The sequence below is a fragment of the Trachymyrmex cornetzi genome, unplaced genomic scaffold, assembly GCF_001594075.2.
Source record: "Trachymyrmex cornetzi isolate Tcor2-1 unplaced genomic scaffold, Tcor1.1 scaffold875, whole genome shotgun sequence".
In the NCBI taxonomy this organism is placed as follows: domain Eukaryota; kingdom Metazoa; phylum Arthropoda; class Insecta; order Hymenoptera; family Formicidae; genus Trachymyrmex; species Trachymyrmex cornetzi.
Genome location: NW_017300218.1, coordinates 162,310 through 175,121, shown reverse-complemented (window position 1 = coordinate 175,121; position 12,812 = coordinate 162,310). Strand labels below are relative to the sequence as shown.

The 12,812-nt window shown below is 37.4% G+C and overlaps 5 protein-coding genes across 8 annotated transcripts in view; 2 read left to right on the top strand and 3 right to left on the bottom strand.

Annotated features, from left to right (window-relative positions):
* LOC108769194 (zinc finger protein 236) overlaps positions 1-5,649 on the top strand; it is a 16,457-nt gene extending 10,808 nt beyond the window's left edge. For 3 of the 4 annotated variants that reach the window (XM_018520050.1, XM_018520048.1, XM_018520051.1), the window contains 14 exons: positions 688-766; positions 914-1,049; positions 1,119-1,258; positions 1,454-1,807; positions 1,961-2,195; positions 2,413-2,650; positions 2,757-2,866; positions 2,952-3,197; positions 3,318-3,667; positions 3,737-3,878; positions 3,969-4,081; positions 4,149-4,407; positions 4,499-4,775; positions 5,409-5,649. In XM_018520050.1, the coding sequence (XP_018375552.1) occupies positions 688-766; positions 914-1,049; positions 1,119-1,258; positions 1,454-1,807; positions 1,961-2,195; positions 2,413-2,650; positions 2,757-2,866; positions 2,952-3,197; positions 3,318-3,667; positions 3,737-3,878; positions 3,969-4,081; positions 4,149-4,407; positions 4,499-4,775; positions 5,409-5,572 (2,843 nt within the window). In that variant the 3' untranslated portion in view covers positions 5,573-5,649. The remainder of the gene's footprint in view (positions 1-687; positions 767-913; positions 1,050-1,118; positions 1,259-1,453; positions 1,808-1,960; positions 2,196-2,412; positions 2,651-2,756; positions 2,867-2,951; positions 3,198-3,317; positions 3,668-3,736; positions 3,879-3,968; positions 4,082-4,148; positions 4,408-4,498; positions 4,776-5,408) is intronic. The other variant, XM_018520049.1, reaches the window with a different exon arrangement.
* A 216-nt stretch (positions 5,650-5,865) lies between these two features.
* Positions 5,866-6,519, top strand: LOC108769181 (zinc finger protein 813-like). The gene has a single exon (XM_018520023.1). The coding sequence runs from the start codon at positions 5,866-5,868 to the stop codon at positions 6,517-6,519; it is 654 nt and encodes a 217-aa protein (XP_018375525.1).
* Positions 6,520-6,536: 17 nt separating this feature from the next.
* LOC108769195 (probable tRNA (uracil-O(2)-)-methyltransferase) lies at positions 6,537-9,564 on the bottom strand. Its single transcript, XM_018520052.1, has 2 exons — positions 8,595-9,564; positions 6,537-7,854 (listed from the first exon to the last, which is right to left on the bottom strand). The coding sequence occupies exons 1-2, from the start codon at positions 9,552-9,554 to the stop codon at positions 6,976-6,978; spliced, it is 1,839 nt and encodes a 612-aa protein (XP_018375554.1). The 5' UTR covers positions 9,555-9,564; the 3' UTR covers positions 6,537-6,975.
* Positions 9,565-9,579: 15 nt separating this feature from the next.
* Positions 9,580-10,258, bottom strand: LOC108769197 (LYR motif-containing protein 9-like). The gene is made up of 3 exons (XM_018520053.1): positions 10,001-10,258; positions 9,732-9,824; positions 9,580-9,655 (listed from the first exon to the last, which is right to left on the bottom strand). Exons 1-3 carry the CDS (start codon positions 10,229-10,231, stop codon positions 9,620-9,622), a joined length of 360 nt encoding a protein of 119 aa, XP_018375555.1. The 5' UTR covers positions 10,232-10,258; the 3' UTR covers positions 9,580-9,619.
* Positions 10,259-11,139: 881 nt separating this feature from the next.
* The window catches only part of LOC108769184 (cdc42 homolog), a 4,347-nt gene continuing 2,674 nt past the window's right edge, over positions 11,140-12,812 (bottom strand). Inside the window, exon 4 of the mRNA XM_018520027.1 lies at positions 11,140-12,812. This exon is cut by the window's right edge and continues 11 nt beyond it. Coding sequence (XP_018375529.1) covers positions 12,545-12,812 — 268 coding nt within the window. The 3' untranslated portion in view covers positions 11,140-12,544.

The window sequence follows — 12,812 nt, the reverse complement described above, 5'->3', positions numbered from 1 at the left end:
TTCAACGGACAAACACTGACTAACAGAAAATTACTTACATTGGTATGATCTTGGCTATACAAAGTTAAATTTGTTTACAATCGGGATGTATGCCTTATGTAAGCCCTCAGTGTCGATTTGAAGATTGATGCTATTCTTTTGTTCTTTATATGAAATCGGAAATTAATCGCTTATGGTAACAAGGTTCCTCGTCAAGAACTTCTATTTCATCCCAATTGAAATCATGATTATTCTCTAATCTGTGTTCTTATAACTGAACGAGATGAAGTATTCCAACATATATGATTTCGGTGTTCAGCAATACGTGTTCTTAGCTCGTCTGTCCTACATATGATGCATCACAATCATTACAATTGATCCTATACACAACATTATTTTTAGACAGACGAAGACGAGGATCCTTGTATACCTTGATGTATTTCTGTAATTTATTCATACTGTAAAACGAGACTTTGATATCTTTCCTATTGAATTGATTAAATTTTTCTGTTGCTAACGGAATGAATGGCACTGTAAACCATGAAACATTGGTTATTTGGTCACCACTATTTTGATCTTGATTATTATTTACTATTTGTTAAATGATAAGCATTACATTTAAATATAAATATAAAATTGCTTATAAACATAATTTTTTATAAATATTTTGAATAGTACAATGAATGTCTAATATTCCTTTGCCTGCAGAAACCGTGGAACCAAAGAAGACTGATTCATCAACGTCGTATGTCACGTTAGTAGACAGAACTGCTGGTGGTACTTCGAGGTAATATTTCATTTTAAACGAGAGCATAAAATCGTGATGAACGGTAAATTAACAATTTAAAAACATGTATGATTATCCACCGGAATGAATGAAATTTTATGTATTATCATGGTTGCGTAACAAAAAAGCAATTATCTATATCCACAGGAAGTATCTCACTATAAAACAACGCTGCGTAGGAAACATACGGTGGTATGCGTGTTCATTTTGCCCAAAAGAATTCAAAAAGCCGTCGGATCTAATACGTCATTTGCGCGTGCACACCCAAGAGAAACCCTTCAAGGTAAGTTAATTTTTATTTTGTTTGAAAATATAGATTGCGATCATCTCTGATTTATTCTACATTTTTCAGTGTATGTATTGCGTACGTTCTTTTGCGCTAAAATCGACAATGATAGCGCATGAGCGGACTCATACTGGAGTGAAGAAATATGCCTGCGAGTCCTGCGACAAAACCTTTGCGTGTCATAACAGTCTTACCGCTCACACAAAGCAAGTTTTAATATTTCTTATATGATTTAATTCATTGTTTATGTTTATCTATCCTATATGTATCTATTCTTGCTTCATTTTTTTCATATTTAATGTATATTTTCATCTCTATGTCCTCAGTTCTATGTCTATAAACTTTTATTCTAGACTTTTTTTTATCCTTTATTATTTATAAAGACCTATTCCTCATTTCAGATTACACACAAAACCGCACAAATGCAATATATGCGACAAATCATTTAGCGCAAGCACCATTCTAAAAAATCACATGAAGAGCCATACGCGGGAGAAACCCAAGATATCGCCGGAGGCGGAAAGTCTGGTGCCGCAAGTGGTACTGCAAGAACCGCTCGTCATTAGTGATGCTGGTAATAAAATCAGTGTGGCACAGGTGCAGTCGAAACAGAAACAATTATACGAAAGTGTCGGCGTGGCCAGGCCGCACAAATGTTGGGTTTGTCATGCGGCGTTCAGGAAAGTTAGTCACTTGAAGCAACATTTTCGCAGGCATACGGGCGAACGTCCTTACAAGTGTTCCAAGTGCGACAGGTTCGATCTAGAATCCGTTTCTAGTCTATGATCAAAAAGTTTCTTCAGCATAAGAACTATATAGAAATACAAAAACAAATTTTTTAATCAATCTATTGACTAATTTAAATTTTAACATATTTGACCAAAATGTTTATGTCTTCTGGTTTGCAGGAGATTCACATCGAACAGTGTTCTGAAGTCTCACTTACATACGCACGACGATACGAGGCCGTACAGTTGTTCTGTATGCGACACGAAATTCTCCACGCAAAGCAGCATGAAGAGGCATTTGGTCACACATAGCAATAAAAGGCCATACATGTGTCCATACTGTCACAAAACGTTTAAGACATATGTCAATTGCCGAAAGCACATGAAGAGGCACAAACACGAGCTGGCACAACGGGTTGGTATATTTAATGTACGCTAGAATGCACTAGAGAGCCTAGGACAGGACAGAAATACGAGAACTTCTCTGTCTTGTAGCCAATCAACAGGTTTGAACAGCCTTATCGTACGACAAAAACACAAATGTAATCCCATGCTGAGGTTTTCTTCTAAGCTCTCTAGTGTAATGCTACAACAAATATTAGAAATTATTAAAATTTTATACACGTAAATAGCAATTGGAGGAACAAAAGATGCAAGCTCAGAAGGATTCACAGCCTTCGAGCGAAGCTAAGGAAGCTACATCAGCATTACCGGAGAGCATTACTCTCACCGAAGATATGGAGGTGTCGTTTCAACCGCAAATGGCACCAGATTTTACGCAGGCTTTCTCTGATCAGTTTCAAAATATTAACACGGAGAAAGAAAAATCCTTTTTATTACCGGACAATACAACGCCATCGATAGTGAATCGTATGTTTTCCAAAAATTATATATAAAATTCGATAAAAATAAATTTAATGAAGAGAATTTAGAAATTGACGAGAGTTAAAGCTGAATCTTATATATATAATTTCAGAAAATTTATCTGTTGACACAACTAATTTAGGAACGTCGCAAACTTTACACGCCGATGAAACTGGTGCTATCACATTACCTAATTACTCAGGGGATCAAACTTTCACGCCGGTACATAAGTTCAATATTCATAAAAGATGCATAAATGTATTGTGTAATGTAAAGAAAGATGCATGAATTTAAAAAAAACTTGCAGGAAAGTATACGAGAGATAGAGGAGACTCTAAATCAGCAGTTATTCAACATGGGCATGAATCTCGAGCTGGGAACAAACAATTTGCCGAGGCAGATGGACGAAGCGAACACAAATTCTCTCGACAATTCTAGAGAACAGCCGGTGCTCAATATTATATATGAACATAACAAATCTCTGGAATCGTCAGGCAATACCATATTCATGTCGCAATTTGATTCATTTGATATGAATCAAATAACGTTGCAGGTAATTACATTTTCTATGCAGAAGCAATGATTTTATTTATGTATATCTATATAAAAGCATGTATTTTAATGAAGTATTAATATTTTATAAGCATGAAATGACTAATAATCCATTTTTCAGACGGATAACGATATAGACATTGGTTTAAATCCGAACAACTCTATGAATATGTCCAGTATTTTGCCCAGATCCGTGGGAAGTCAACAAGAGAAACAACGAGCTCCAGTTACTACAGCTAGCAATATAGATGCTTCTCAAATTACGAGAAACACTCATCTGGTGGTAATAAATCCTAAGGAAAATTGTTCGGAATTAGTGAGACTTTCGCAAGTATGCCCGTCGAAGTACTCAAAAGTCATCGCGAAAGCGGATACCACGAATGGATCGGAGATGCAAGGCATAAATGGGCATGAAAAGGCATCACAAAAAAGTAATGCTAAGTCGTGTGAAAACGAAAGAAATTCTTTCATGTAAGTTATTTTAATTCATATGTAAAATTGTTTTACTGTCGAACAATTAAAAGAATGCAATGCTTGTAGGAAGAATTTTCAAAGTACAATGCCATCGGAGATGCTTGTTTCATCTGGCATAACAGACAACTCAGTCAAAATATCGCAGTGTAACACTTTGCTGCAATGTCACGTGTGCGGCGATCAAGGTTTCACGACAGAGAGATTGAAGGTATGAGAAACATTTTCTAGATATTCATATATTAAAACATAAAATTGCAACTACTTTCTAAATTATGTAAAATTAACATAATTATTACAGGAACATTTGAAATCTCATCGCGGTGACAAAGAGTATGAATGTTCCGAGTGTTCCCAGCGATTCTGCACAAACCGCGGTCTCAGTAAGCACCTGAAGATGCACATGAATAAGCAGTAAGTGAATTGATTGATAACAATGAGAGATGTTTCTCAATGAAAGATCATAAATTTTTTCACACAGGCGATGGAAATGCACGATATGTCAGAAAGTACTAGACAGCAAACTGCAAATGAAATATCACAGTAAAATGCACACCGCAACTTGGAATGTTTTGTCCATGGAGCCGGACAGCTCTCAGAAGAATGTTATTTCCTCGAGTTCTGGTTTACCATCCGATCTAACAATGTCGCTGGATGTCCGAGCAGATTCAAACCCGTCAGTTTCCGAGAAGGTTTTGATGGCCGCAGTCGCCGAGAAAAAAAGCATGGACCGCGCTGATGTAAGTACATGCAAATATTTGCATTGGTTCGCAAAGTCTTGCATTTGTTAAACGGCTGATAATATTGTTGTAACGTTATTTGATCGTTCAGGAGAACATAGTGAAGAAAGAGATAAGAGAATACACTAATAAATGCAAGTACTGTCCGAAAACTTTCCGCAAACCAAGCGATCTCATCAGGCACATTCGCACGCATACGGGTGAACGACCTTACAAGTGTGATCACTGCAACAAAAGCTTCGCGGTCAAGTGTACTTTGGACTCGCACATGAAGGTTCACACGGGCAAGAAGACGTTCTGCTGCCACGTCTGCAGCAGCTTGTTCGCTACAAAGGGCAGTTTAAAGGTTCACATGCGATTGCATACAGGTAATTTCCAGAATTATTTTATGTATCATAATTTTATGTTCTACACACAACATCAGACATAATTACAATATAAGAAGAATTCTACTATTTAAATATTTTACCTTTTAATCCGGGAATAGTCACCTGATTTTTTTATGTAAATACAATCACCTGGAACGTTTTTACATCTCAATTAAAATAATGATTAACAACATATCGCATATTATTATTGATTGTTTTCCGATTTGAAAATATTTTAGAATATTATGAAAATCAATTCAATCATAATTTTTTTTTAAAAGTAAGTAGAAACAAATATTAATACAGAATAAGCATGTTAAGTAGCTTATTAAGGTATTATATTATTATAATATTTCTAAAAAAAGAATTTAATTGTTTTAACGCTTTTTTATTGTCGATGGAATTGCACATCTAAAAGTTCGTAAAGAATAGTTACTAAAAACGAAAGAAATTGTTGAATATTTTAAACTATATCCATATAAAACAATATTTTACAATTCGCATTTTTTCGCTGGGATGTAAAACACCTCAGATGACGAGTTAAATGTTAGAGTTACATATGTTAAATATGAGAATTTTAGCTTGAAAGAAAAATGATAATGCATAATTATATATACGTCTTAAATCTTTCAGGTTCGAAACCATATAAATGTCTCGTGTGCGATCTTCGATTCCGCACTTCGGGTCACAAGAAGGTACATATGTTGAAACACGCAAGGGAGCATTGGCGGCCAGCCTCGAAAAACTCGGCAATAGTCCTCTTGATAATGCGTCAACAACGACAACTACTGCCATAATCAACGATGAAGCCGCGCCATCGCAGAATCTGAATTATCCCACGTTAGAGCAAACAGTGAATCTCGGTACCGCGGTTCATCTGCCGAATCAAATTGCGTTTAATCATACCGACACGACGACGACAATCCTCAATAACAATTCCATACTGTCTGTGAACGAAAACAACGAACTAGTCGCGAATCTGCAGTTCTTGTTGGCAAATGGTCTCGTAGCTTTTCAAACGGACGATACCCTGTTGACGCAATCAACGACAAACAGTTCCGATGCTACCGGCGGCGGAATGCCAACTAACATGATCGAGTTAGTTAATCCGGATCCTTTTCAGGAAGCTTGCAACTTGGGTAACGCTAATCACGTGGTGATAACCAGTCAGGTGCCAGCGGAGACGACGACCGCGGATACGAGCAACACGGCAGTTATTCAGATGAACAATTGTATGCCTCCTGTGTCTATGGTACAAATTCAGACTCAAAATACAAATAGCGTCGGTATGTTTGAAGCGAAAACGAGTAATCAAACGACGATGATGACGACATTAACTAAGGCGAAAGCTTCGGCGCAACTTTCAAGCAAGGAGTGCGACGTATGCGGAAAAACGTTCATGAAGCCATATCAACTGGAACGACACAAACGCATTCATACAGGGGAAAAACCGTTTAAGTGCGAGCAGTGCGGCAAGTCGTTTGCGCAAAAATTTACGCTGCATCTGCATCAGCAGCACCACACCGGTGACCGGCCATACTCTTGTCCGCACTGCAAGCGCCTTTTCACGCAGAAATGCAACTTACAGACACATCTAAAACGCTTCCATCAGACGGTCATGCTCGATGTTAAAAAGCTGAAGAGTGGCCAGCAGATGTTGGGTACGCTTCTACAAGACAATCAAAGCGGCACTACTAAGCTGCTAAACCTCGACGACATACTGGTGGTAGATTTTCTCAAGTAAATGTCTTAAAAGGAGTCCTTTTGAGAAAATCAACCCTGTGATTTGCAAGCAAATCGCTTGTATATGTAATATAATGTACTAATTAAAGACATGCCACAGATGAATTTATCGATGATTAAATATTACACTTTTAAATGATGAAAAGATATGGATGAAAGATTTCGAACGTTAAGTAAATCAAAGCTGTGATGAATGTTTTATTTTATGTATCTAATGCTGTAACAGTATGCTGTACTCGAGATGTAATTTAATTTTGTTTAGTTGATTATTGTTATATTTTGTATCGCCGAGCTACATGTAAAACTGTTGTACGAGAATTTCGTTTTTTTTTAGCATCGAAACAATTAACATTTATTTTCTTTTATTTAAAATAAAACGCACTGTTACATACTTGTTTGATTCAACATAGATAAGTACATAAAACTTCTCAATATAGAATAACAAAACAAGAGAAACTTAATGCTGGAAGTCACAGTCGATTTCGAGAGCGGGACATCCGTCGGGATGGTTCTTGTGAAACCAACAAGGTTTCACCTTCCTTAAAGGTGCACTAGCATTCTTCTTCCTCTTTTTCTTCTTGTCAACAGTACCGGGAATCCTAAACTGCACCTTTCCCTGAGCGACGCAGAAGATGTGACTGTGATTCTTCAATAAGGTTTGCAGCCCGCCGCACTCGTTTCGCAGCTGCTGCAGCATCTCGGGCGCGATCAGCTTCGCCACCTCGCCGATGCCGATCTGTCCACCGGCGTTCCACGTTTTAACGGGTTTCCGCTCCAATGGTATTCTGCGACTCACGCGCAGGAGATGTGCCACGACTATATTGACTATCTCAAGGATCAGTCCTTTATCCAACTGTGTGCAATTCCGTGTTTGTTCTGTCGAGTCCCTCGGTTTGAAACTCACGGACCACAGTTCGCTGTTTCCCGCTTCAGTTCTTACACTCTCCACCTGGGATCTCGCGTTTATAATCCTCTGAATATCGGCATCCAGCATCGCGATATTCTCCTTTGCGTAAGTCCTCTTCCATCCCACGAAACAAGTCCGCTTGGTCGATGGGATTCGCAATCTGTCCACTAATGTGAAGAAGCCGCAATCCTTGCAAACGCTTTTAACGTAGGACATGTACTCTGAGTACTGACTCTCGGCAGCGTTGCATCGTCGATACTTGCTACCATCGAATTCATAGGCGCAACACGGCAACAAGAAGAATCGGCACTCATAGGAACTGCGCGCAGCGATCACAGGAATCCACGGGGTGAGTTCGTCCGAGTGATTCCCTATGATCCAGTCTACATTGGGAAAGACTGTATCTGAGGATGGAATGATTGTGCCGACCTACAATACCATATGATTATTGAAACAAAACGAAATTAAATCTGATAAAAATTAATATTAGCATTATTAAATTTATATCAGTCCATTTATCTGTTCCTAAACACATTAATAAAGAGTACCCATAAGATCACAATAAATTATTAACGAAGAAAAAATGCGAGCTTAATTATGGACTGACATAATTAAAGTGAGACCAAATTATAATTGCATAAAATAAATATTAGCATTGTTAAATTTTTTTATATTGGTCTATAAATTTATCAATTTCTAATACTGAAATAAAAGTATTAGTTATAAAATCATAATAAATTGCTAACGAAGAAGAAACGCGAGTTTAATTATGGACTGATGTAATTAAAATTATATTACATAATAAAATGAATATTAGCATTATTAAATATTATATCAGTCCATAAGTTTGTGTTTATCAATTTCTGATATATATGAAATAGTATATTACGATACAAGTGCGCAAAGTAGGTGATTCCCGCACGAGCCGAGTTTGTCGCCCGAGCGAAGCGAGGGCGACAAAAGAGCGAGTGTGGGTACACCTACGCAGCGTTTTGCGCACGCAAATGCGTGTGCAAAATCGAACTTTGCGCACGATAGTAGGAAAAAAATATTACTTATAAAATTACAAAAATTGTTAACAAAAGAGAAATGCAGGCTTTTAATTATGGACTGATATAATATCTAAATTTATTCAAGTAGATAACGATTGCAGAGAATTTTTCACACACTTGTAAATGAGTGCTCTTTGGAAATAGGTCCCAGATCTTTCTCCTGCGCAAATCGATCCCTGTCCCTGTGTGACCTTCGCTAGACAAGATGTAGACCAGAAGGCCATTTCCGCAGCCGAGATCAACAAATGATTGCAGCTCCTTTGTTCCCTTTTCCAGTCTCTCCTTCTCCCAGAGTAATAACAGGTAAGTAGCAATCGCGACATCCTCGTAAACGAACTTCGCCGGGTCGGTGTTCTCTGGCCACACGTTCACCATTCCCATGCCGTACTTCTCTTTCAGTCGATTGTACAGCAAGGTGTACTTCTCGACAGAGATAAGACTAAGGGAACTGATCCTCGGACCGACGTTATCGTTTTCACTATTTATCCATTTTATCAATCGTGGAAAGAACTTAGACTTGAGCCAATCGCAGCTTCTACTGTAATTATCGTTTGATTTACATACGTCTATACACGTAGATGCATACTCGTGATGTTGTATTCTGTAGGCTGTATTCAAACCCAGAGATTGTTTACCTAGGACAATCGGTTTGTGAAAACTGGTAATGCTAACCGATTTTTTGTCAATAAATACGAATTCCAACGTAGGCGAGAATATTTGTGTGTTTCGAGGCAATAGTTTTTTCACACATAGATAAATCTTATCGTCGTTCACAGTCTCAATTAGATCTGCAGTATATTGAACTTGGCAATATTTCGCAATATCTAAAGTGTCTAATAAATATTTTACATCTCCCGAGGATGAGTCGCACTCATAATCATCAGGTTGGATTTTCAGCCTTTCAACATGTTCGAAAATATCTAAAACGTCACAATTGACTTGGACCGTTAATAGCTCTTGAGATGCTAGGATCCGACGATTAACAACATGAGGATTTCTCATCCAGATTCCAATGGCGTTCCAGAACTGTGAGTTACTGCTGTTAGTGGTCTCACTAACAACCTCTTCAAAATCCATTTTTTTTCTATCTAATACTAATTTGCCACATATATTTCGTGTATATTACAACTTACGTCGATTTATCATTTGGGTGTTGGAGTACTACCTGGCTGGTTATACTGTCGTAAAGAAAAAGGCAGAAGTTATTACTGATATTCAAATATCGAATTTAATACAAGTCAATGAGGAGAGAACCTTTTGTATCACCCATTTGGCATCTAGTAGTGCTTTCTCCATGATTTGCTGGATACGTTCTTCATCGGACTCCGAGACATGCTGTTTGAAGCTCTAGGAAAAAATTTTTGTCTTCAATAACAAAAGTTTATCTTATTAATAGACAATTTGCTACAAGAGATCTACTTTTCTTGCAAAAATTGATAATTGTTATGAGATTTAATAGTTTAACATTCTTTAACTTTTTTGTTAAATTATCATTATATCAGAAAATTATATTTTGTACTTACTTGCTTGACCGAGTGCTTGTAAAATTGCTGCGTATGTTTCGGTAGTTTTTCGCATTCGCGCAATAGATATTTATACAATTGTTTAGACGTGTTTATTGTCGCGCTGCCGACCACTCGGTTCGCCATCGTTTCTTGGGGATCGCGAGGCGCACGTGGAGTCGTGAATTCTCTCTCCTTCCCATTCCTATTATTACTATTTTCGATGTACCGTGTATTGATAGCAAGTCTCATGGAATATACTCACTATTGATAAAATAGAAAGCAAAGACTTCTCTTGTCCAAAGCAAATTTATAACTTTTATATTGCCTTTTGTTGACAATACAAAGTTGTAGTATTAATTAAAAAATAAATACTAATCAATAAAAATATTAAAGCAAATTTCTCGTTTAAAATAATTAAATTTGTGCCAACAGATAACTTATATGACAAATTATGACTCTACTGTAAGAGAGACTCTGTCTCATCGCCAACTTTACTTTAAGTCCACATTATTCCGCTTGATGGCGTTCCGTGCGCCGTCACTAGTGCTCATGGCGCCACTTCTAGTGAGAAGGAGCGTGATTGGCTATCGGCCATTACAGCGACCCTGATTGGTCGCTTGAGATATTTTTGAAAGACAAGAGAAGAAAAAGGTAGGCGACGAGTGTGACTCGACGATGGTGTGTGTGTGTAGTTGTTAGAAAGGTCAACAAGTAATCGCGATCAATAAAACGTGTTATTCACTGCTATCCTGAGATCAATCCTTTGCTCTCCCTATCCGGCTTAAGCCTAGCTTATCCTTTTCCTGACATAACTCTATGGCCCGAGAGTTCCTTATTCTTCATTGCCTCTCGCGGATTGTGAACGATAGTTCTTTCTTACTCTGCTCGCAAGACGGTTTCGTAAAAGAATCCTTGCCCGCCTTACACTACCGTCTTTTGTTAACAATACAAAATTGCAATATTCATTAAAAAAAGGCTAATCAGTGAAAATTAAAAGATACAAAAATTAAAATTTTGTGAAATACAGAAAAATTAGAGGCAAGGCTATAAGAAATGTTATCTCTACTCTTAATCATGACGCACATCCTGTCAAGAAGAATGATTGGCACATTTTTAATTTTTTAATATCTTATCTAATAGCGATACAATTACTTAGTTTTATTTTTCTACGTTTTAACGATACGAATAGAGTTGTGTCAATGACAATATTTCCTGACAGACTGAATCATAAAATAACAAACACATTCTTATTGTTCGATGAATAAATACTTATATACAATTTATTTTTGATGATGTCATGTGATGGAGATGAAATGTTACAGCAGATTGAGACTACAATACCGTGCAGAGTCTTTAAATCTTTTCTGCAGTCTTATTCATACAATTCCGTATGCAACACACAATAGAATAATCAGTAGAAAGTTTCAAGTAAGATCACAGCAATCTTCCTAGCAATCTCAAGTACGTTCGTTATTCGTCGAATATGTACTCGCGTTTATCTTTCTCATTGTATTTGATATTCTTTTATACGGTTGATATCGCTCATACAAACGTTACTACATCACATACGCTTATATAAAAAATCGTATTTTACGAAATATCATTATTCCATTATTAGAACTTAGAACACTTATATACTATATATAAATTCTATATGTGATGTCACGATCATATCGTCGATCTGCAAAAAGTGTTCAGTTAAAGCTATCGTTATTCTAAAATACCGATATATCAAAGATATTAAAAAATAAATATATATTTATATATATACGAGAGGTTGCAACAAGTAAAAAATATACAATTGTTATACGCTATGGTGGTCGCAATAAAAGCCACCTAATATCCTTGATAAGGGAAGGGGAAAAATGGGAAACAACCGATCTTTACCGTGACGAAACAAGGATATTACGTACACGAAAAATCACAACCAACGAGTAGCCAATTATTATGCTAGTAACAAAAATAATGGTTAATATTACAATAAATTATGCCGTGCGGCTTCAGGAATTTTACGAGGGCGGCACTCGCTTGCTCCGTCTGTCGGAATTGCTAATTTGATTAACGTTTACTCTCGACGAAGTCACTCATATATTTGTAAACTGTACCGCGATATTGCCGAGCAACCCTTGATTATGGATCCTTCTTTTTCTTTCAAATTAGGCATCGTTATTTCTGGCGGCTTTACTAACTAACATCGTATTTTGGCATTTTGTTCTGGCAGTTTGTTAGTTCGTGAAATGCATGAAAAAACGTGTTTAAGATATATATAAAATAGCATGTTAAATGATGTATGGAAATGAGTGAACCATGTTAAAGCATCACGTGTAACTCAGGGTTGCTCTCGACTCTCACTCACGCGAATATCTATTAATAATCGTCCTGTCTAAAATCTAAATAACAAAGTAAATAGCTGCCCTATTTTTATATAATCCTCAATCAACGCTAGCTAGCAAGTATGCCGTGCTGAGGGATGACGATTCTGACAGAAAGGAGGGCGACCGCCTATGATCACAGAGGGATTCTAAAGAAGTATAGAGTCCTATCACTTAAAGTAGGGATTGTTTAGGTCTCGCTCGAAGACGGCCGTTCCCAGCAACACAACCATCTACGCCACAACGGGGGCGGCTTCCTACGCCGGTACAATAAATTGGCGCCTCCGCGTCGCGTATTGAGGGCACTGACTATCGCCTGATCGAAGGCTTCCTTGAGGTCGTGTTGCGTTAATGCAGACGTCTCTACATAATTGACGGCGCCTAGTCTGTGCGCCAATTGATGCCCCTGAATAGTAGTAATCGCTGATTGCCCATATCGCGCCAGTTGCAGCATTAAA